Below are 23,730 nucleotides of genomic sequence, written 5' to 3' on the forward strand. Positions count from 1 at the left end.
GGCAGCGGGACCGGCCCATGGCCCGCGGCCGGACCGCCGCGCCCGCCCCCTGAGCGGCCCCATGGAGCAGGTAGGATCGGGACCGGGATAAGGAACGGGACCAGGACAGGGAGCGGGACCGGGGCCGGAGCCGCCGCGGCGGGGACCGGACGGGTCCAGCACCCACGGGCGCGGCGCCGTTCCGGGGGTCCGACATCCCCGGGGACCCCACCTGCCGCCGGAGGGACCCCACCTGCCACCGCTGTGCTTCCCACCTGCTGCTTTCTGCCCCTCTCACCTTCCCCCGGCCCTCGCCGTCACCCCCCGCCCTCTCCCCGCCACCCACCAGCTGCCCCGGCACCGCCTGAGCCCCTCCGCAGCATCGCCCACCGGGGACCCTCGGCAGCACCCCCTGAGGCCCCCAGCGCCAGCCGTGTGCCTCACCCAGCCCAGGTGTGCGGCGGGACCCCGTCCCTGTCCCTGCTCTGCCACCGCCTCCTGCCACAGCCCGGGGTGGGTCCCGCCCGCCATTTGGGGACGGGGTTTCTGCTCGGGGAACGGGCTAGAGCCGCCGTGGGGTGTGGAAAAACCTCGGGGGGGTCTTTTGCTCTGTCTCCCCATCCCGTTATTCACCGGCCAACGCCTCCAGCCCTGTCCCGCTCCCGCCGGGCTGTGCTGCCCCTCCTCGCCGCCCACCCGGGGCTGGGGGGTCTCTCGGACCCCCCATGCCGTGGCTCTGCGTGGACAGGAGGGTCCCTAGGGTGGGGGTCAACCCCTCCCGACCACCCCCCCCCCCTCAATTGTGGGGTCCAGCTCCCTCTCCGCAGCCCCCGGGGCTCTGCCTCGTGTTTCCCCCGCCTCCCCCGTCGCTCGGGCTCAGCCCAGATCCCAGCGCAGGATTTGATGCCTCGTGGGTGCCCCGCACCGCCCGACCCTCCGAAGGGCTGGAGGGGCTGGGGCAGCGCTGGGGACCCGCGCGGAGCCACCGCTGCGGGCACGGCACGTCCCCAGCACGCAGCGAGCCCCGGCCGCACGTTGGGGGCCGCGTGCTGCAAAATCCACCCCCCCCTCCCCCGAGCCGCGGCGGGGGCGGGGGGGGGGGGAGCACCGGGGGTGTCACAGCGTGGCCATGTCACCCAGCTGGGTGACCACCCGCCATCACCAACCGCACACCCCACAGCCCGGACCCCCGGGATGTCCCCCGCCCCACCGGCAGAGCCACCGCGCGTGGCCCGCGGGGACATGGCGGGGTGCAGCATCACCCCGGGGGCTGCGAGCGCCCGGCCCCCCGCTGCCGGCTGCGTTTCCCCCGCTGGAAAAATCCCCCTCTTCCCACATCCAGCTGCAATGCAGAGGAGCTCCCGAGCCGCCCGCACGCCTTCCCTGCCGCCCTGATTGGCGGCGACGCCTCTGGAAGGGGCCGTGGTAATTTTAGGCCGTGAGCGGCAGCAGGTTGGCATGTGCCCGCGGGCACCCGGCACGGCCGGGAGGATCCGGCAGCGCTGCCCGGCCGCCCTCCCTCCTCCCGGGAGCGGCACGCACAGCCCACGGCAGCCGGGGATGCTGCGCAGCGCCCGGGGCACCCCAAATCCCGGCAGCATCGCGGCCCCTCCCTGATGTGGGATGAGCACGTAAGTCCTCGGCGGCCCCCCCGCCGCCCTGCCCGGCTTTGCGCTGCCTCGCTGCCGGGACTCCCGGCCGCTCCCGGCCCCGAGCCCCCCTGGCCTCGCTGTTGTTTATCCCGACGGCCCCGCTGGCGGGCAGGGAAGGAGGGGTTGGGGCCGTCACCCTTTCGTCTCGCCGCCCGCTCAAAATGGCTTCGTGCTGCTGCTGCCGCCAGGGAACGGGAGCTGCCAGCTGGAAGCGCCTGCCTGGAGCCGGGAGGGCGCTGGGGGGGGGGCACCCGGCGAGACCCCACCCCAGCGGGGCACCCACGCCATCCCCGGGTCACTCTCCGTGCCCCGCCCCGATTCCGCTGCCCCCCCCCCCCCCCCCCCCCCCCCCCCCCCGTCCTCCTCCCCGCGCCCCGCTTTTGCTTTTCTTCATTTTAATTCCCGGGATTAGGTTAAAACCCATCTTCCATCCAGGCTGGATTTCCCTCTCGCTGCCTTTGTCTGCGGCGCGGAAGCGGCTCCGCGGGGAGCGGCGGGCGGGGGGCTCCTGCTCCCCCGGATCCGCTGCGGCGGCCGCCGGGATTTGGGGGGGGGGGGGGGGGGGGGTCCAGGAGCGATGGATCTGCCCCGCCAAGGGCGGCGGGGCGGGCAGCGGGCGGGGGCGGCTGCCCGGGCAGCGGCAGGGAGGCAGGGCGGTGATTTTGGGGTGGATGGTCACGGAATGGGGCGTGGGGGAGCCCTGGCAGGTGTGTGCCGCTGTCCCACCCCGCGCGTGGGGACACAGGGGCGGGGTGTCCCCGGGGCGGGGGGCTGCGGGGTGGGGCTCAGAAGACAAAGAATGGGAATTCTTTGGAGTGGGGAGGGAGCGTCTGGGGCACGGTGGCACCTGAGCCTTGGGGACACCTGTGGGGACAGTGCCCAGGGGTGGGGATGGGACTGGGGGCTCTTCCGGGGGGCTGTGCACCCCAGGATGGGGCTCAGCCCTCGCCGTGTCCTTGTCCCCGACCTCGTGCCAGGGTCAGTCCCTGTCTCTGCAGGGTGAGTGGCCACGGGGCCAGCTCGGGTTGTGTCACCTCCTGGGTGGCACTGGGGACACCAAGAGGGGACTCAGAGTGCCGGGATCCACAGCAGCGTCCTGCCCGGGGGCGTCACAGGCCGGACGTGGCCGTGTGTCCCCTGGTGGGGGACACAGCAAGAGGGACCCCCGGGAGCGGCAGTGCCACGAGGGGACGGGAGCGGGTGGCACAGCCGGAGGAGGGCTCTGCCCCTCCCATGGCCTGTCCTCGGGGCAGGGCCGGGCGTCGGTCAGGTTGGCCCTCGGTGCCAAAGCCAGCCGGAGGGGACATTTCCTGGAAAGTCCCTCTGGAGAGTGGCCAGCGGGAGCCAGCCGGGATGGCCCGTGCTGCGTGGCCGGGCAGGCAGAGGGCAGCCGTTGGCACATCCCAGGGAGGTGTCCCATGGATGGGACAGCAGACAGGGAGGTGTCCCTATGTCTGGTGACACCGGGACCCCCTGTGGGTCCTGGGGGTGCCGCAGCTGGGGGTGGGGGTGTCCGGCCGTGCCCTGTGGGGAGCAAACTCCCGTCACTCCCATCCCACTGTTTGTCCCCTCCTGGTTCCCGGGGCCGGGGAGGGGACAGCAGTGGTGGCAGTGACCCCCTGGGTCCCCTCAGTGCTGGCACCCACATTTCCAGAGGAAAAACCCCCTCCATCCCACCCCTGCACGCTGTGGGTGGCACCAGCGTGGCACCATCCCTGGGTGACCGCTGTCCATCCTTGTTTTCTGGATGTCCTTTGTGGTCATCTCTGCATTCCCCTGGATGTCCCTTCCCTGCTCCCGTTCCTGGCTGTCCCCTGCCCATCCTGGAGTGACAGATGTGGGAGCTGCCACCCCGTGAGCGGCTCCGGCCCCCGTGGCCTCGGTCCAGCCCCGAATTCCGGCGCTCCCGCGGCGGCTCGGGCGTTTATTTGTTCTGGGGGCGCCGCGCCTGCTCCAGAGCCCGGAGGAAGTTGTTGTTGACACAGGATTTTCTTAATGGTGTCACGGAAAACTCGTGCTTGGCAGCCGCGGTGTCGCGGGCTGGCATTCCCGGGAATGTGGGGTGACACGGGCTGGCATTCCCGGGAATGCTGCGTGGCATGGGCTGGCATCCCTGAGGACAAACCTGGGATGCAGGCAGGGAAACGCCCACTCGGGAGGGACTCGGGGAGTGGCTTGGGGCTGGCAGTGACACGGGGACATCGCGTGGAGGTGCCCGAGCCCTTGGCACCGTGCCAGCTGCAGGATTGGGATGCTGCGTCCCCCTGGAATTCTGGGGTGCTCTGTGGGTTTATTCCAACCCCCACCTCTGTCCCACACATGCAGCTCTGTCCCTTTTGGGGACAGAGAGGGGACAATGACACCCACCAGCAGCGGGGGAGCCATCTCGGGGTGCTGTGGGGGCACAACGGGAGATGGTCCCGCTGTGCCCTGCCCCGAGCCCCTCCCTGGGCTCACCTGCCCCGGCCTGGGCCCTGCTGGCTCCAGCCCTGTCACTGAGGTGGCTCTGTCCCCTCCCTGCCGTGTCCCTGTGTCCCCAGGGCTTGTGGCCGTCATTCCTCCTGGTTTTCTTCACCTCCTCCCGCTTTCCTGTCACAAGTGGCTCCGTTTCCCTCCCAAAATCACCCCCCCCATGCCACCCCAGGTCCAGTGCTGGGTCCTGGCTGTGCCAGCTGGTGCCACAGGTGACTCAGGGCTCCTGTCACGGCATTGATGTCACCTCCTGCCACCGCAGAGCCTTTGAGGTGCCGTTTGCACCCTGAAATTTGGCTGTGGGACTCGTTTCCTCAGCAGTTTCTCCCCACTGTTTTTGGGATGTTCTGCTGTGCCCAGGCGGCCTGAGCCAGGCCAGGCCGTGCTGGCTGTCCCCATCCCAGCTGTCCCCATGCTGGCTGTCCCCATCCCTCTGTCTGCCAGGCCAGGCTCTGTCTGTCTGTCTGTCCAGCTGTTTCCCGTCCTCGCTGTTTCCTTTCCCCGCGGCTCTGTGTCAGCCTTTGTCCATCTGTCGGCCCCAACCCGGCTGTTTCCGTCCCCGCGTCTGCCTGTGCCAGTCCCCGTCCCTCCTGTCCCTCTGTCCTGGCGTTTCCTGTCCGTGTGTCCATCCGTGCCTGGCCTCCGGCAGTGCCCTGCCATGGCCTCGCCCTGCTGCTGCTTGGCCGGCTTTCCCTGTCCTGCTTCTCCTGGTGTCCCTGTGCCAGCTGCCCTGTGCCTGCCCTGTCCCTCTGTCCTGGCCGCTCCTGGCCTTGGTGTCCCCTGCCCATCACTGGGTGACACATCTCCATGCCTGTCCCCATTCTCATCCCTGGCTGTCCCAAGTCCCTGCCTGGCCTGGTTCCTGGATGTCCCTTGCCTGGTCCTGGTCCCTGGGAATGTCCCCTGCCCATCCCTGGGTATCCCCACCCCTGTCCCAGTGTGTCCTATCCTTGTCCCAGTCCCTGGATGTCCCTAGCCAGGTTCCTGTTCCTGGGTGTCCCCTGCCCATCCCCGGGTGTCCCACTCCTGTCCGGGTCCCTGTGTGCCCTGTCCTGGTCCCTGGATGTCCCTTGCCTGTTCCTGGGAGTCCCTCGCCCATCCCAGTGCCAGCTCGGTACCGGCTCCTGCTGTCCCGGTGTCGGTGTCGGTGCCCATTCCCGCCCCGCTGTCCTTGTCCCTGTTCCCACTGTCCCGGTGCTGGTTCCCGTCCCACTCCTCTGTCCTGGTGCCGGTTCCCGCTGTCCTGGTGCCAGTGCCGGTCCCCGTTCCCCCCCCACCACCCCGGTGCTGGTCTTGATTCCCACCCGGGCAGCTCCTGCTGTCCCGGTGCCGGTCCCATTCCCGTTCTGCCATCCTGGTGCCAGTGCTGGTTCTGCTGTCCCGGTGCCAGTTCCTGTTCCCACCCCGGTGCCGGTGCCAGTTCCAGCTCTCCCAGTGCCGGTTCCACTGTCCCGGTGTGGGTTCCCATTCCCACCCCGGTGCCGGCTCTGCTGTCCCGGTGCCAGTTCCCGTTCCCACCCCGGTGCCGGTACCGATGCCAGTTCCAGCTCTCCCAGTGCCGGTTCTGCTGTCCCGGTGCCGGTTCCCGTTCCCACCCCGCCATCCCGGTGCCGGTGCCAGTTCCAGCTCTCCCAGTGCTGGTTCCACTGTTCCGGTTCCAGTTCCCGTTCCCACCCCGGTGCCGGTTCTGCTGTCCCGACACCGGTTCCCGTTCCCACCCCGGTGCCGGTTCTGCTGTCCCGGTGCCGGTTCCCGTTCCCACCCCGGTGCCGGTTCTGCTGTCCCGGTGCCAGTTCCCGTTCCCACCCCGGTGCCGGTTCTGCTGTCCCGGTGCCAGTTCCCGTTCCCACCCCGGTGCCGGTTCTGCTGTCCCGGTGCCGGTTCCCGTTCCCACCCCGGTGCCGGTTCTGCTGTCCCGGTGCCGGTTCCCGTTCCCACCCCGGTGCCGGTTCTGCTGTCCCGACACCGGTTCCTGTTCCCACCCCGGTGCCGGTTCTGCTGTCCCGGTGCCGGTTCCCGTTCCCACCCCGCCATCCCGGTGCCGGTGCCGGTGCCGTGCCGGTCCCTCCCGCCGGGCGGGCCGTACCGAGCCGCCCCGCGCCCCGCCCGCCGCCGCGGGCGCCCGGAGGAGGCGGAGCCGCGACCGGGGCCGGGGCCGCCGCCGGCCCAGCCCGAGCCGAGCCCAGCCGAGCCGAGCCGGACCGCGCCGTGCGGGGCCGGGCCGGGCCGAACCCAGCGGGAGCGCGCCGTGCGGGGCCGCACCGGGCAGCGCCGTGCGGGGCTGTGCCGAGCCGAGCCGTGCGGAGCCGGGCCGGGCCGAGCCGAGCCCGCCCGCCGCGCCCCGATGAATGGGATCGCCTTCTGCCTGGTCGGGATCCCGCCGTCCGCCCCCGCGGTGAGCGACACCGGGAACACCGGGGACACCGGGGACGCGGGAGCAGGGACTGGGAGCGGCGCTGGGGGATACTGGGCGGACTGGGGAGGGTGTTGGCTCGGCAAAGCGGGGTCTGGGAGGAACTGGGGGATACTGGGTGGACTGGGGAGGGTGTTGGCTCGGGGAAATAGGGTCTGGGAGGAAATGGAGATGCTGGGTGAGCTGTAGGTTTGGGGGAATAGGGACTGGGGGAACTGGGAGCTACTGGGAGAGTGTGGGGCCGGGACTGGGAGTGCTGGGATGGCGCCGAGGTCTGGCAGTGGGGCCGGGTGCTGGGTGATGCCCCTCGGGGACAGGAGCGGGGCCGAGCCGGTCCCCGGGCCTGGACTGTGGGTCAGGGCCAGCGGGACCGGAGGGTGTCCAGCCACCCACGCCATGCCACAGGCGTTGGTGGCCGCGGTGGCCTGTCCCCAGCCACAGCGGCGTCGTGGCAGGGTGGAGGGGCTGCGGCGCCTGGATCCGGCCCCGGAGCCGAGGGGGAGACCCCGGGAAGGAGCTGCCCCTTCCCGGTTCGAGACCCACGGACACCCACGCACTTCCTCCGAAACTCCCGGCCGGGCTGGCTCCGTGTGGCTCCGGGCGGATCCATCCCCGCCAGCGCTCGCCTCTAAGGCAGGCAGCAACCCCCCAGCGTGCCCAGGAGCCTCTGGGGGTCAAATCCATCCCCCCCAGCCCCGAGCAGCCCCCCCAGGATTTGCTGACCCGCGGGTGGGCATCGGCATCGCCCGGCGCCGCTGCCCCGGAGGGCGATTCCCGTCTCCCGGAGGTGCCGAGGAAGGCCAGCCCAGCCCTGGCTAAATCCCCATTTCCTGCCCGTTTGATGCCAAATCCCGGCGAAACCTTGGCGTGGGGATGAGGACAGCGCTGGGGGACATGGGACGGGGGTCTGGTGGCCGTGGGGACCCCGCGGTGTGGGACTGGCACGTCCTGGCCCCAGAGCTGTCCCTCAGTTCCTGGTTTTTTTGAACTCGGCTTCCTCGGCCCCGGCCATGGGGGTAATAACCGGCCTGAAAGGATTAATTGGGGTGTGCGGAGTGGCTCGGGATGAGGAGCTGCTGAGCATTAATCATGGTTCCTCCTCGGACCCGTCCCTGCTTACCCGCTCGGAATTTTGGGATGGGGGTGGGTGTGTGTTTGTCTCAATCTTGAAATCGGCTTTTCTGCTGCGTTTTGGGGTGAAATGTGCTCTGCTGGGGGGCAGCACCTGGGGCAAGGCTCAGGTCGCTGATTTGGGGTGATTTGGGGTGCTGGGGGATTTGGGGTGCTGGGGGATTTGGGGCGCTGGGGGATTTGGGGTGACTTTGGAGGGGTTCATTACCCACCACGTGTGGGGACGAAGGCTCTTTGCCATCCTCCTGTGAGGATTTAGTGCTGTGCCAGCAGAAATCCTGCCCGGCGGCCACCCCCAGGGCTGCGTGGCAGGGACGGTGTCCCACTGTCCCCAAAGCCCTCACCCCTTTATGGCTCCTGCCCCGAACCCCTTTTTGCTGTCTGTGCTTTACAAATTGAATTTCTTAACGCCTTTTTATTTTTTCGCCCCCCCCTCCTTTCTCTCTGAACCCTGAACTTGAAAGACAGGAAAAGCCTGTGCTCGGGGCTGCTGCCGCAATCCCGCCTCGCCAGCGCGAAACCTGGCACGGGCACCGGGCTGGGCCACGTGGTGCCACCCCGGGGTCCCGCTGGTCACCCCGGGGTCCCGCTGGTCACCCCGGGCTTGTGGCAGCCCTGGCTGCGAGGGCTCTGACCTCTGTGGTTTAACCTTGGCGTGTCCCGTGTCGCCTCTGGCTCCCGGCCCCGCGGGGGGACAGGGGGGTGATGTGTGATCCCAAACCCGCCCCGGGCTGGCAGCGCTGCCCGGCAGCGTCACCCAGGGTGGGCTGCCAGGCCGGGCGTTATTTGGGGCTTGGGGGCTGTGGGCTTGGGGACTTTGGGTTTGGGGACTTTGGCATGGGGACTGAGGGTTTGGGGACTTTGGGTTTGGGGATTTTAGGTTTGGGGACTTTGGCATGGGGACTTTGGCATGGGGACTTTGGGTTTGGGGACTTTGGCATGGGGAGCAGCTCGGGTTGTGGGGGATGCTGAGTGTGGGACTGGCTCCAAACTGGAATTTGGAGCCTCTCCCCAGTTCACGAGGAGCCACTCACTGGGAGAAAACACACAGGGATGAGGGGGGGTTGTCCTGGGAAGCTGCCGAGCCCCGGGATGGCCTTTTATTCTCATTAAAAGGGAAAAAAACAGGATTAGGTTTCAAGTCGGTGCTGTCCCATTAATAAACCAAGTTTGTCTTCAGCAAGGCAGCAAGACCTGATTTAAAAAGGAATGGAGATAGATGACCTATTTTAAGCTCTCAAGTTGGAAAATATCGACCTGGCTGCCTCCAGCCTGCCAGCGGCGGGGCTGGCTGTGCCAGCTGGGCCACAGCACGCTCCCAAAACCCTCCCAGATATCCCAAAACCCTCCTGGATATCCCAAAACCTGCCTGCTTATCCCAAAACCCACCTGGATATCCCAAAACCCACCCGGTTATCCCAAAACCCTCCTGGATATCCCAAAACCCTCCCAGATATCCCAAAACCCACCTGGAAATCCCAAAACCTGCCTGCTTATCCCAAAACCCAGCCAGTTATCCCAAAACCCTCCTGGTTATCCCAAAACCCTCCTGGCTCTCCCAAAACCCGCCCGGCTCCCCCAAAACCTGCCTGGCTCAGGATGCCCCAGGTGGCTCCTTCAAAGGCGCCGCCGACCTCCTGCCCGGAGCTCCTGGAGCGGTCGCCTCCTTTCTCCGCGGCGACTTCTCCCCAGAAGTTCATTAAGTCCTCGCTAATTGCCAGCCCGGGCACACCTTGGCGTGGCGCAAGAGCCGCGGTGGCGCGGGCCGGCAGCTCGGTGCCACTGCGGCCACGCCGGGGATCGGTCACATTCCCGATGGGTTCGGTGTCGCCAGGGTTTGGGGAGAGGTTTTTGGGATGGTTTTAGGGGTGGTTTTAGGGATGGAGGGTGTTGGGCTGTGGGGTCGGTCCCGGTCTTTGGGGGGTGAAGCTGGAGCTGGGCTGGCCTTGGGGAAGAGGGGGTGAGTTGTCCCAAAGTGACCAAAATGAGGCAGCGGTGACCGTGGGGATGGCCCTGGTGGCCATGGGGATGGGCCTTGGTGGCCATGGGGATGGGACCTGGTGACTGTGGGGATGGAGCCTGGTGGCCATGGGGATGGGACTTGGTGGCCATGGGGATGGGACCTGGTGGCCATCCTGGTGGCCATGGGGATGGCTCTGGTCATCATGGGGATGGGCCCTGGTGGCCATGGGGATGGGCCTTGGTGGCCATGGGGATGGGCCTTGGTGGCCATGGGGATGGGACATGGTGACCATGAGGATGAGTCCTGGTGGCCATGGAGATGGAACTTGGTGATAGTGAGGATGGAGCCTGGTGACTGTGGGGGTGGCCCTGGTGGCCATGGGGATGGGACCCGGTGACAACAGGGATGGCCCTGGTGTCTGTGGGGTGGCTCTGGTGGCCACGCGGATGGCCCTGGTGGCCATGGGGATGGAGCCTGGTGACAGTGGGGACAGCCCTGGTGACAGCGGGGACAGACCCTGCTCTCGCCCCGGGATGGGACCCGGTGGAATCCCTTTTCCAAAGGCAGCAGGAAGGATTTGGGATCCCAAGAGCCATCCCAGGGTAGGGAACAGGCTCCTGCCATAGCCCCGAGCCCCAGGCTCGTGTCCCCTTCAGTGACCAGCCAGGTCCCCATCGTCCCTCTGGTCACCCACCACCGGTGGCACCCCCCGACCTGTCACCGCACACCCCGGGGTGCCCCCGGTGACCGTGTCCCCCCCTGCCATCCCCCGAGGGCAACAGAGGGTCCCTTGATGGGGCCGAGCGCGTGGGGCAGCCCCGGGGCGGGTGGGACAGAGCCCGGTGGCTCCGGGGGACAATCGGGCCATTGTGGCACATAGTGGCTCTTTCTCTGCCGCGCCGGGCGGGGGCCGGGCTGCCGTGCCAGCGCTTTTCAGGGCCAAGCGTGGTCCCCAGCGGGGCTGGCGGTGACTGGTGTGGCAGCAGGGGCAGGACATCGATGTCCCCGGCCGGGGAGGGGACACGGACTGGACGTTCGGCCGATGGACGCGTGTGGGTTGAGGAAAAATGTTGGGCTGCTCCTAATCCCAGGAAAACGCTGCTGGGGTGCTGCCGGAGCTCGGTGTCCCCAAAGCCGTGTCCCCAAAGCCACCTCCTGTCCACGCTGTGGCCGGGGGGAAGCTCAGGACCCCTTTTGGCTCCTTATTCCCACCATCCAGTGGGGGCTGTGGGATTTGGCTCTCTCAAAACCTCAGGCATCACCCCAAGGGTGTCCCTCACATTTGTGGGGGGGTTCATGGGGGGGTTGCCTACCCCAGACCCCCCCATCCTTGAACGGGGCGGGGGCTGGAAGGAGCTGCAGCCTCCCCCTGACCTCCCTGGGTCGGATTTTCCGCCGCGGAGGAGCAGGAGCGGAGCGCAAGGTGCCTCTCGGAGCCGCCGGAGAGGAAATGGCTCATTGTTAGCCCGGCTGAAAAAAACAGAGACCCAAAAAACGGCCGTAATGAGGCCAGCTTCTATTTGAGGGTTTCCATGGGAAAAACAGGAAACGGAATCCTGTTACTTTTCTAGGGCCCGCTGCCGATAACGCCGTTTTTAGGATGGGGCAGAGGAGGAGGAGGAGGAGCTGGCGATGAAGGCAGCCCCAGCATGGCCTTCGTGGTCCCGCTTCCTCCTGGGCTGGGAGATGAAAACTCCTCCTTGGAGCGGCTCTGGCTCCGTGGTTCCCGTCTTTGCGCTGGCTCTGGTGTGTCCCCAACCTTGTCCCTGCCTCGGCGCTGCTGGCACCGGGTGTTGGGGACAATCCAGGAGGGATGAGGAGCTGGGAGAGCTGGGATGTGGGGATGGACAGAGCACAGCGCCGAGGAGAGGCGTTCGCTGCCTTTAGTGTCCCCAGAACTGGCCCTGGCTGTGTCCTGCGGGTGTCCCGCAGCCCTGTGGGTCCGTCCCCTGTCCCCAGCACCCGTGGGATTTGGGAGGGCCGGGATGGAGCCGCGTCCTGCCTGCCCTGGAGCTGTGGCGTGGAGCAGCCGCGTGCACGCTGTCACTTCAGCGCGGTGACATCGGCTGGTGACACCTGCGGGGCTGTTCACAGGGACAATCCAACAACTGGGGCCCAGGAATTCCGCCAGGGATGCCAGCAGTGGTGGGGACCGGCAGGGACAGAGCCACGTGGCCAGAGAGCCACAGTGGGCACCAGACCGGCGAGGAGAGGCCGGGAAAGGGAATGAGGCTCTCAGGCCACGGTCCCAAATTTCTCTGGATGTGGCAGCAGGGACCCCCTGTGCGGGCGAGCTGGAGCTGCTGCTTCCAGATGTGTCAGGAATGAGATCCCTGCGGATCCAGGGATGGCATCTTGGGGTGGCAGTGCCAGGAGGGAGCTGGGCTTGGTGACAGGATGGAGCCACCGGAGTGGGCCAGGGAGGAGACGCTGTCCAGGGAAAAATTGGTGTTGGGAAGGGAGGGAAGGGAGGGAAGGGAGGGAGAAAGGGAGGGAAGGGAGGGAAGGGAGGGAAGGGAGGGAAGGGAGGGAAGGGAGGGAAGGGAGGGAAGGGAGGGAGGGAAGGGAGGGAAGGGAGGGAAGGGAGGGAAGGGAGGGAAGGGAGGGAAGGGAGGGAAGGGAGGGAGGAAGGGAGGGAGGGAGGGAGGGAGGGAGGGAGGGAGGGAGGAAGGGAGGGAGGGAGGAAGGGAGGAAGGGAGGAAGGGAGGAAGGGAGGAAGGGAGGAAGGGAGGAAGGAGGAAGGGAGGAAGGGAGGAAGGGAGGAAGGGAGGAAGGGAGGAAGGGAGGAAGGGAGGAAGGGAGGAAGGGAGGAAGGGAGGAAGGGAGGAAGGGAGGAAGGGAGGAAGGGAGGAAGGGAGGAAGGGAGGAAGGGAGGAAGGGAGGAAGGAAGGAAGGAAGGAAGGAAGGAAGGAAGGAAGGAAGGAAGAAGGAAGGAAGGAAGGAAGGAAGGAAGGAAGGAAGGAAGGAAGGAAGGAAGGAAGGAAGGAAGGAAGGAAGGAAGGAAGGAAGGAAGGAAGGAAGGAAGGAAGGTGTTTTTCCCTCCTGTTCCCTCTTTTCCCCTCCTTATCCCTCCTTTTCTCAGCGCAGCTGCTCCTGCCGGGGATGTGCCTCCACTCCCAGGGCTCCCACCCTGCTTTCCCCCCATTCCCAGCGGGATCCAGCCGTGTGGGATTGGGCTGGGGGCATTCCAGGGGCCCGGACCATGCCGGGGGGCGCTGCAGCATGCGAGCACGCCCCTAAAATCCCCGCTGAGCTGCAAAGCTCCTCAGCCCCGGTTTGAGTTAAAGAGAATTAAAACGCTTTCTCCCGCCGATCCCTAATCCCAGAGGCTGCGGCACGGCCAAGGGGGATGCCCGGATGCTCCCGGCCTGGTCACCTGTCCCCACCCCCGTTCCGCTGTCACTTCACCCTCCTCCCCCGGCTCAGGTCCCGCTGTCGGAGCATCCCCGCCCTGCCCGGGGGTGTGGGGGGGGGTGCGGGCAGCTCCTGCCTGCGGGGAAGCATCGATCTCGGCTCTTTTTGGGGGTGCAACCCCCCCCCCCAAACGCTGCCTGGAACCCGGAGGGCGTGCGGGACCCCCGACCCCCTTCCCCATCGCAGCTTGGCCATAAAAGGCCTGGAAATGGGTTATTGTCTCAGCAGGGCTTTCTCCTCCTCCCAAATCCTATTAAAACCTCATTTTTCTGACCCTAATCTCAGCTGGCCCTTCTGGGGGGGAGTGGGGGATTAGCGGCTGTGTCCCCCCCGCCCCGGCCCCGCTGGGTCCGTGCGGGAGAAGCGCGGCCGGAGGAGGGCGGCTGTGTCGCCGCGGTGGTGGCAGCGCTGCCTGTCCCTGTCCCTGTCCCTGTCCCTGCCCAAAGGGTGACGTTATCCCCGCCGCGTGCCAGGGCGATGGCGCCGCTGGCAGGGACCCACGGCCGCAGCTGGTGACATGTCCCCAGCTGGGACCAGCGGCTGCAGCCCGGCGATGTCACCGCGCTCAGGGCAGGGAGGGGTCGGTGCAGGAGCGGCAGGGGTGGGACAGGGGGGTGGCATCGGGGTCAAATGTGGAGATCCCTCAATACAGGGAGCATGGCCGTGTGTCCCCCTGTCTGCATGTCCCCATGTCCGTGTGTCCCCCTGCCCGTATGTCCCCATGTCCGTGTGTCCCCATATCCGTGTGTCCCCCTGCCCGTATGTCCCCATGTCCGTGTGTCCCCATGTCCGTGTGTCCCCATGGCCGTGTGTCCCCATGTCTGTGTGTCCCCCTGTCTGCATGTCCCCATGTCCGTGTGTCTCCATGGCCGTGTGTCCCCATGTCCGTGTGTCCCCCTGTCTGCATGTCCCCATGTCCGTGTGTCCCCCTGCCCGTGTGTCCCCATGTCCGTGTGTCCCCATGTCCGTGTGTCCCCATGTCCGTGTGTCCCCATGGCCGTGTGTCCCCATGTCTGTGTGTCCCCCTGTCTGCATGTCCCCATGTCCGTGTGTCCCCCTGCCCGTGTGTCCCCATGGCCGTGTGTCCCCATGGCCGTGTGTCCCCATGTCCGTGTGTCCCCATCGCCGTGTGTCCCCATGTCCGTGTGTCCCCCTGTCTGCATGTCCCCATGTCCGTGTGTCCCCCTGTCTGCATGTCCCCATGTCCGTGTGTCTCCATGGCCATGTGTCCCCATCGCCGTGTGTCCCCATGTCCGTGTGTCCCCCTGTCTGCATGTCCCCATGGCCGTGTGTCCCCCTGCCCATGTGTCCCTGTCCATGTCCCCCAGGCCGTGTCCCCCTCTCCATGTGTCCCTCTGTCCATGTGTCCCTCTGTCTGTCTGTCCCTCTGTCTGTATGTCCCTGTCCATGCCCCCTGTCCGTGTGTCCCCCTGTCCGTGTGTCCCCCTGTCCGTGTCCCCCTGTCCGTGTGTCCCCCTGTCCATGTCCCCATGTCCATGTCCCCCTGTCCATGTCCCCTGTCCGTGTGTCCCTGTCCGTGTGTCCCCCTGTCCGTGTGTCCCTGTCCATGTCCCCCTGTCCGTGTGTCCCCCTGTCCATGTCCCCTGTCCGTGTGTCCCTGTCCGTGTGTCCCCCTGTCCGTGTGTCCCTGTCCGTGTCCCCCTGTCCGTGTCCCCCTGTCCATGTCCCCTGTCCGTGTGTCCCCCTGTCCGTGTCCCCCTGTCCGTGTCCCCCTGTCCATGTCCCCTGTCCGTGTGTCCCTGTCCGTGTGTCCCTGTCCGTGTGTCCCCCTGTCCATGTCCCCAGTCCGTGTCCCCGGAGCCTGCCGGGAGCTCCGTTGGGAGCGTATTTAGGACACTCCTGCGCGAGCGGAACATTCTGGAAGGCGTCCAGGCGCGCTTGCATTCCTCGGGGTGGAATCTGCCCCCGCCAGCGCCGCCTGACCTTTCCCGCTTTGGGCTGCGGGAACAATCCCAGGGATCGTCCCCTCCCTGTCCCCTCCGCCAGGGCTTGGGGACCCCTCCCCAGGCACCCTCCGGGCTGCTGGGGCAGCTCTCCCCGCCACGAGGGGCTGAGGGAGGTGACAGGACGGCACCCGTTGTCCCCGGCGCTGCTCCAGCTGTCCCGGGAGCCCCGGCCGGCCCCAGCCCCCCGTTCCCGGCTGGGTTTCCCCGCTTTGGGGAGGGAAGCGAAGCCCCCCCGGGCGCTGCTCGCACCCACAGCCCCGGCTGGTTGCTCCAGCCGGGCAGCTCTGCGAGCTGGGACACGCCAGCTGCCTGTCCCCGGGCTGGGGCGAGGCCACCGGGCTGCCCCGGGGTGGCTCAGCGGCGGACCCGGGGCACAGGGACCGGGTGACACCAGGGTGGCCCCGGGGGGTGCTGCTGGCCGGGGTTTGGCTCCCACCTTTCTCCATCCCGGCTTCCCGCGGCTGTGCCGGTGTGGAGGCACCGGGACGGTGCCCTGGGTGTGCAGAGGGGTCCTTGGGGACACTTCGGGACCTTGGGGACACGGCTGCCACCGGGCCACGCCACCCAGCCGGCCTCGGGGCGGCTGCTGGAGCCGTTTTGGGGCAGATCCGTGTCACCTGAGCGGGGGGACACTGGGGACATTCCGGCCATCGCCGCGTGCCCCCGTGTCCCCTCGCTGGTGCCAAGCTCAGGGGGGTGTGTGGCATCAGCCTGGCGGGGTGGGGGGCGGCAGGGGGTGCCCCGCAGGGCGCGGGGGGTGCCCGCGGGGCTGCAATGCCAGCAATGCCCGGCATTTCCCCGGCGTGGCCGCACGTGCCTCGCTCCCCTCGGCCTCCAGCACGGCAGGAATGCGGCGCGGGACCCCCTCGAGCGGGGACAGGGACAGGCGGGGCGGGAGGGGACAGCCCGGGGGGACGCTGCCACCCCCCGGCCCCAAGCCGAGCTGTGCCGGGCTCCTCGAGGTGCCGCTCATTTCCTAATTCCTCCCAAATTTTGGCTGCCGTGGTTCGGGGGCGCACGGAGGGGGTGCGGGGCGGGCAGGGGAAGGGGATTTGTCCCCGTGCGGGCAGCAGCGACAAGGGTGGCTTCTTGTCCCGCGTGTCCCCAGCGCTGCCAGGGGGCCCGGGTGGAGCCGCGGGGGGTGGTGGTGGCGCTGTGCCTGGGGGACAACGGGGACCTGGGTGTCCCCCAGAATGAGAGGTGGGGTTGGGAGGGGGCTCTCGGTTTAATTCCAGCTGGGAATTGTCCTTTGACCAATTTTTAAAATTTTTAAATTTAAAAAAATTTTAATTTTTTAATATTTAATTTTTCAATTTTTTATTTTAAGTTTTTTTTTAATTTTTAAATTTATTTTGTATTTTAAAAATTATTTACTTTTTAAGTTTTTCAATTTTTAATTTTTTAATTTATTTTGGTTTTTAAAAATCATTTGCTTTTTAAGCTTTTCAACTTTTAATTTTTAAAATATTTTCTTTTTTTTTTTCACATATTTTATATTTTTGCCACAGGCACTGAGAGGGCCGTGAGGTGCTGTGTGTGTCTCTGGGGGGAATATTATATTTTTGGTCTCCACGGGGCTGTTTTGGTCCTCGGGGTGCAGGATACGTGTCCCCCCAACCCCCTACTGCCAGAGGGGGACAAAGCTGGGGACACAGAGGGGGCCTGGGGTGTTCCGCAGCCCCCCCCAGCTGTCCCCGGTGGTGACAGAGGGTGACAACTCGCTCCGTGTCCCCCTACTCCGTGTCCCCGGCATCGCCCGGTGCCCTGCGGGAAGGAAGGAAGGAAGAGGCCGGGAGGAGGGAGAGGAGGAAGCGGGGAGGGTGAGATGCTGCCCGGGGTGGTGGAGGAAGAAGGGGGCGGATTGAAAAAAAAATAAAAAATAAAAAAAATAAAAAAGAAGGGAAAAAAATGAAGGGGAAAAAATGCAAGGGAAAAAATGAAAGGGAAAAAAATGCAAAGGGAAAAAGATGCAAGGGAAAAAATGAAAGGGAAAAAAATGCAAGGGAAAAAGATGCAAGGGACAAAAATGCAAGGGAAAAAAATGCAATGTTAAAAAAACAAAATAAGAAAAAAGGGAAAGTGCTGGCAAAGTGACACCGGGGGCGGTGGGGGGGCTGGGGGCGGGGGTCTGGCTGGGGGCGGTGGGCTGGGCACTGATCCCTGCCAGCAGCTGGAGCCGCAGCCGGGACGTGTGGCTGCCCGCCCTCCCTCCGTCCATCCTTCCATCCCTCCCTCCGCCGGGGGGCCGCGCTGGGTGGGGGCTCTGTGGCTCGGGGGGCGCTGAGCGAGCGCCCGAGCGCCGCTGCGAGCGTGAGGCAGCTCAGCCGGCCTGCGAGCTCCTGGGAGAGGGGGGCTGCGACCCCCATGGGGGTCCCGACCCCGGGCTGAGAGCCGCTGAGCGCCGGCGGGATGGTGGAGGAGAGCGCGGCCGGGGCGGCGCGGGGGTCGCGGCGGGCGCTGCGGGGTCCCTGCCGGCCCCCGCCGGCCCCCAGCCCCAAAAGGCTGTGGAGCGTGGAGCGCTCCGGGAGGGGCTGGCGCCTGGAGCGGCCGGTCGGGGTGGATTGCAGCTCCCCCGAGCCCCGCTGCATCTGGCTGAGCAGCCTGCGCCGCCTCGCCGCCGCCCCCGAGCCCCGGGCGCCCCCCGGCCCCCGGCCCGGCCGCGGGCCGAGAAGCGAGCGGTGCCGCCGGGTGAGAGCAGCGAGCCGGGGGCGCGCCCGGGAGCGGTGGGGGGAGGATTTGGAAGGGTGGAGGGGCGTCTGGAGGGGGGGTGGGGTGTCTGTCGCAGCGCCCGGGTGGCGGTGTGTCCCCTTTGTCACCTCCTGTGCCCGATCAGCGCTGGGGTCAGGGTCCGGCTCCCGGATCCTGCTCCTGCGGCGCCGTGTCCAGGGGTGGGGACAAATCCTGAGCCCCAGGACGCAGGGACAGCGGGGACAGCGCTCCTTTGTTCGGCAGGAGTGGGACACTGGCAGGAGGTACCTGTCCCCACTGTGTCCACACGGGGGTGGCTCGGTGACGTGGGGGACAGGGGCTTGGTGACACCTGTGCTGGAGGGGTGGAGGAGCTCATAGGAATTGGGGTGACCCAGCTGGGGGGGGGTCTGGGTGTCACAGGATGATCAAGGGGCTGCCCCCATCCCTGCAGCGCTCCTGGGACGGGGATCTGGGACTGCTGGGATGAGGACACACGGCAGGAGCCACCAGGGCGAGGTTAAAATCGAGCCAGAAATCTGGGAGGAGGGACAGGGCTCTGAGGACAAACGGCCGAGGTGACAAACTGTCTGGAGGAGCTGGAGTATCTCAGCCAGCAGTGGGTGGGTGCCCAAGGCCACAACTGCAGGCTTCGAAACCCAAAAACCTCCAAATCCGGGTGGCGAGGAGGGAAACTGAGGCACAGCAGCCAGGCAGGATGCTCCTCCCCAGGTCACCTCGCACCTGGGGACGCGTCCCCGAGCTGGAGCCGCCTTCACGGCCGTGACACGGGGACACGTCCCCGTCCCCGCGGGCCGGTGCTGCCGATGTCTGCAGCCATCCGAGCCCTCTCTGCGGGGCCTGTCCGTGCCGGTTAAAATCAGCGGGGCACATTCAGCTGTCAGCTTAAAAATAATCCGGCGAGGCGGCGGCCGACACAATGGAGGGCGCAGATGGGGCCGGGCGCCGCCGGGGATGCTCCCGGACCGGGGCTGAGGGCTGGGGGTCCCCCGGGAGCGGGGGGCGCCTGTTGCCAGCTGGGTTGGGGTTATCCCTTGGGGTTTTTGGAGGGGTTGTGGTGTTGGCAGCGGGGTTTTGCGGCTTTCCCGTGGCGGTGTTCGGGGTTCTGCGTGGTTTTGGGGGGGGGGGGGCGCAGCCAATTTTTGGAGGGGGTCAGTGCGGTGGCAGAGGTGTGTGGTCAGCACGGGACCCCGTTCTCAGGGGGACAAGACCCCCGTGGTCACCCAGGGCTCCGTGTGGGACGTGCTGGCCAGGGGACACAGCCCGGCCCTGCCGTCCACCGGCAGCGAAAAGGCCCACTCAGCACAGGCACACACAAAGGCTTTTTGTGCCTTGTCCCTTTGTGTCCCTTGTCCCCGTCCCCTCCCATCCATCGCTTCCACCCAGACAGCCCCTGAATTTTAACACCCTCATCCCAGCACAGGCTGACTCGGGCTGCTGCAGCAGGGAAGGAGCCAGGACTCGGGCAGGGTCCCTGTGGGTCCCTGCCTGGATCCCTGCCTGTCCTTCCTGCTCCCACATTCCCAGTTCCCCCGGTTTTGGCAGAGCTGGGTGATTCCAGGACATCAGGCAGTGCCCTCTGCTCCCCTCACCCCAGCCAGATGTTCTGCCAGATGTGCAGCCACGGGGCTGTGCTGAGCCCTCCCAAACTCATCCCATCCTGAACTCCAAGCTCCTGGAATTCGGAACCCAGGAATTCATCCCAGGTGTTAGCACTCCGGCTGTTTCTCCGAGCTCCTCAGTGCCAGGAGAGGTGCCCGTGGCTGCTCCGGCTGTGCCACAGCCCCATTCCCTCTCCTGGCACCGGCACTGGGAGCTGTGGGATGGAGCCACATCCCCTTGGCCCCGTCTGCTGCTCTGGGCAGTGTCCCCTGCCAGATCCCAGCGTGCTGCCAGGTCCCTGCCCCATTTTGGGAAGCCTCTCTGGTCCCACCACCTCCCAGGCTGCTCTTTCCGGCTTTGCCCGAGGTTATTGCTGTGGCATCGGGGACCTTTTGTCCCCAAGTGCCACGTCCCGTCCCCTGATCTCCCCTCCTGGGTCCCATCCAGACCCCCAGGCACAGCTCATTTATTTTGATTTCCTTTCCATTCATCTCCTTCCCAAAGGCCCCACAGGAGGAGTGGCGGGGGGGGGGGGGGGGGGGGGCTGGAATTCACTGGTGGGGGGCTGGGATTAGGGATGGGAGGTGGGTTTAGGAGTGGGGGCAGCTTTTTGAGCAGGGCTCAGCCCCCATCATGGGGCTCGGCATGGGCACACGGGTGACACCTTCCCCAGAAGTGACACCTTGTCCTTGTCCTTGTCCCTGCAGCCGACGCCGGCCCGGAGAGATGGGGCGTCCCCGAACGCCAACGCGCCCCCGGAGGGGGGATCCTTCCCCTGGGTGGGCCCCAAGACGGTGGCGCTGCGGAAGAGCCCCCAGGGCGGCTTCGGCTTCACCCTCCGCCACTTCATCGTGTACCCTCCGGAGTCGGCCGTGCACTCGGCCAAGGTAAGGCTGGGAGCCGGGGGAAGCCGGGAATGCTGCAGGGGGAAGCGCTGGATGCAGGATGCTCCTGCTGGGGCCGGGGGCGGGCAGGGGGGTGAGCAGTGCAGCGTCCATCGCCTGCTTTGTTGGGATTCCTGGAGCTGCCCCCGCCCCACCATGGTGATCACCCCCCCGTGGTGATCCCACCTTGGGATGGAGGAGCCCGCAGGGCTGCTGGAGCTGCTGGAAGATGAGCTCTGGGCAAGCAGCACCTCTGGAGACATCCCAGAGCCTTTTGGGATATGGGATTGTTTGTGGGAACGGAGAGGATCCCTCAGCTTCCAACGACGGCTGCAGCATCACTGGGAACGGCAGGAAAAGGCACCTCGGAGCCCCCGGGGCCAACCAGGGCTGGCGGAGTTTTGGTTCCCTCTCTCCTGACTGTTGGTGGGGATTTTCCACCTGGATCTGCCCTGGGATCTGTATTTTTGTCACCCCTCTGGGTGACGTCTTTTGGGAGGACACAACCCTGGCTTGGCACTTCTGAGCCCCGATCTGGGCAGCGCCTTTCCCCTCAAGGATGCAGAGATCCCATGGAGCCTCCCAGCAGCAGCTTCCAGCGTGGATGGAGAGCCCTCCACACCCCGAGGCACGAACCAGCTCCAAACTCCTGGAATTCTGGAATTCGGAACCCCCTTCTCTGCCCATTTTCTGTGGATGATGGGAGGACAGCTTGAGACCCACACGTCCCTTTCCCTGCTCCAGGCTGGGCAGATCCTGGATGATCCCATCACCCCTGGAGCTCCACAGCTGCCCCACGGCTCCGGCTGCCCCACGGCCCGGGCGCTGGCAGACAGGGAAGTGAGTCACAGGGTGGGGAGAACCGACTCGCCGGAATCCCCGCTCGCCATCCTCCGGCACCTCCGGCTTTTCCCAGGCTCCTCATTCTGCCTCTCCAACCCCTTCCTGCCTTCCTGCGCCGGGAACACGGCCCCGTCCCCGCCAGCGTGACTCTGCCGGGGAGATTTTGTCATGGGAACGGCCTGAAGCTCCTCCAAACCCGCTCCCACCTCTCCACTGCCTTCCAAAAGATTGCTCCTGGGCACCCGGGCTGAGCCCTGCCCGGGCGGGGGCACCCGGGGCCGCGTGGGATGGAGCCGGATCAGCGCCGGGAGCTGGAGATGCTCTTGGAAAGAGGCTGGGAATAGCTCCCGGCCGCCGTGCGAGCCGGAGCCGGCGGGGCAGGGCGCGGTGGGGCTGGCTCAGCAGCAGCAGCCGCCGCCGCGGGGGCCGGCACCCCGCCAGCTCCGGGGGCTGAGTTTCGGTGGGTTGACTCAGCAGGGAGGGGACCGGGAGCCTCGCTCGCCACGCTCGCCGCGCTCATCGCCCTGGCAGCGGGGCCGCCGGGATGCCCCCGGGGCCGGGAAGGGCTCTGGGGTGCTACAGGGCGAGGGCGGGCAGGGAGGGGCTGAGTCTGTGCCCGCAGGGGCTCTCGGTGGCCCCACGGTCTCGCTGTGGGCCCCGCGGAGGCCGTGGAATGTGGCTTTTCCTTGGGCACCTGCAGCGGTGCCCTGGCTGTCTGCTCCTTGTCGCTCACACTGGTGCCCTCCCGGCACCCTGGGGGCACCTGGCACCTTGGGGACACCAGGGCTGTGTCCCCACCGGCTGGAGGCTGTGGCCAGGCCTGTGCTCCCAGCCGGGCGTGGAAAAATCTGGCGGTGATGGAGAGAGAATTCCCCTTCCAGGTGCCCAAATCCCTCCTTGGGGGGACGTGAGACCCACCCCGTGCCCCACCCCAACCTGGCACCCCCCGCCCGGGCAGCGGGGCTCTGCTGGGGCTCCCCACGGGGGGTTTGGGTTAAAAGGGCAGGGATTTGCCACAATTCCCACCCCACAGCACAGATCAGTGCCCACCGCAGCCCTGGCAGCCCCCGGCATGCACGGGGAGGCTGAAGGGATGGGCAGGGATGAGGATTTATCCCAGATGGGCTGGATCCCTCCCCTGGAACCCCGCGGCGGGGCTTGGGCTCTCCCCGGCCGGGCTCTGCGGCCCGGTGTGAAGGGCGAGATGCCACCCCGGGGCTGGCAGGGCCGCTGCCCGCTCCCCTGCCCCAAACCCGGCCCCAAACCGGCAGCTGGGTGCGGGGGGCTGCGGCGGGTCCCGCTGCCGGGGCCGCGCGGGCGGCCGGATCCGGTGTCAGGAGGTAATTTTAGCCGGGGGCGGCGGAGGGCAGAGGGATGCGCCGGTCCCGCGGGGCTTCGCGGGGCTGCCACCCCCCCGGACCCCTCCCGGTCCCCTCGTCACGGCCCCGCCAACTAATCAATGCTTTTCTCTTTCTTTTTTCGGCAGGAGGAGGAGAATGGGAACCGGGCAGGTGAGCACCGGCATGGGGACCCTGGGGACAGCAGCACAGGGTGGCACAGGGTGGCACAGGGGAGGGGAGGGGTGACGCGGCTGTCACAGGTCGCAGCGTGTGTTGCTGTTGTTGTCACCGCAGCCCTAAATATCAGCTGGCGGTGAAGCCACGCGGTGCTTTGGTGGCGGTTTGGTGGCCCCAGGCACCGGCGATGGGCTCGGTGTCCCCAAACCCTGCGGGAGCTTTGCGGGATGTCACACCCGGAGGGGCTGCGGCGTGGCCAGCACCGGCCCCCGGCGAGCGCGGGGTGTTTGGGGACAGGGACGCGGCCCCGCTGTCCCCTCGCGGAGGCTCAGGGTGATGTGAGCGAATGTGAAGGTGTCAGAACGGATCGGCGCTGGCGCGGTGACGCGGCGCCGGGGCCGCGCTCCCCGGGCAGCCGGTGCGGGTGGCCGTGCCAGACCTGGCACCCGGTACCCGGTGGGGCTGGGGGACCCCGACCTCGCTCCGGGTGGGATTTGGGATCCCCGGCGGGCACCGCGCCCGCCCGGCAGCACCCGGTGGCTTCGGCTCTTGGGGGTGGTGGGGACGGGGACGTGGGGGAGGACGGGAGGTGACTCTGGGGGAGGACAGGAGGTGACTCTAGGGGAGGACAGGAGGTGACTCTGGGGGAGGACGGGAGGTGACTCTAGGGGAGGACAGGAGGTGACTCTGGGGGAGGACAGGAGGTGACTCCCCGGCCCCGGGAGGGTGCAGGCTGTGGCGGCAGCTCCCTGACACGCTGTCCCCACGGAGCAGGTCCCCCCCGGAGCCGCCTGGAGCCCATGGACACGATCTTCGTGAAGAACGTGAGGGAGGACGGGCCGGCGCACCAGGCGGGGCTGCGCACGGGTGAGTGGGGACGCGGAGCCGGGGGTGGCTCCCGGCTGCTCGCGGGATCCCGGGAATGCTCCTCCTCCTCTTCTGCCGGGGAATTTCTTGCTTATTCTGCTCTTTTTTTCTGGCGTTGCTGCTCTTTTCTGCCGCTTCTCTCTGGTTCTGAGAGCGCTCTGCTCTCTCTGGTGCTGGGGTGCTCAGAGCAGCCTTGGGGGCCCCGGGGGTTCTCCTGGGTTTGGGGTCCCCCTTGGCTCCCTTTGCCACACGGGGTCTGGCAGGGATCTGCTCAAACCCTGGGTGACTGTGGGGACATCCTGGTGCCACCACTCCCTC

At 66.9% G+C, this 23,730-nt stretch overlaps 1 protein-coding gene across 4 annotated transcripts in view; it reads left to right on the forward strand.

Moving 5' to 3' along the window:
• The window catches only part of ARHGAP23 (Rho GTPase activating protein 23), a 37,174-nt gene continuing 13,444 nt past the window's right edge, over positions 1-23,730 (forward strand). For 2 of the 4 annotated variants that reach the window (XM_053965211.1, XM_053965212.1), the window contains exons 1-4: positions 6,424-6,498; positions 20,009-20,188; positions 22,515-22,539; positions 23,320-23,412. In XM_053965211.1, the coding sequence (XP_053821186.1) occupies positions 6,448-6,498; positions 20,009-20,188; positions 22,515-22,539; positions 23,320-23,412 (349 nt within the window). In that variant the 5' untranslated portion in view covers positions 6,424-6,447. Of the gene's footprint in view, positions 71-6,423; positions 6,499-18,251; positions 18,302-20,008; positions 20,189-22,514; positions 22,540-23,319; positions 23,413-23,730 lie in introns of those variants that run through there. The other 2 variants (XM_053965213.1, XM_053965214.1) reach the window with 2 other exon arrangements.

This window comes from Vidua chalybeata, chromosome 26, assembly GCF_026979565.1.
Source record: "Vidua chalybeata isolate OUT-0048 chromosome 26, bVidCha1 merged haplotype, whole genome shotgun sequence".
In the NCBI taxonomy this organism is placed as follows: domain Eukaryota; kingdom Metazoa; phylum Chordata; class Aves; order Passeriformes; family Viduidae; genus Vidua; species Vidua chalybeata.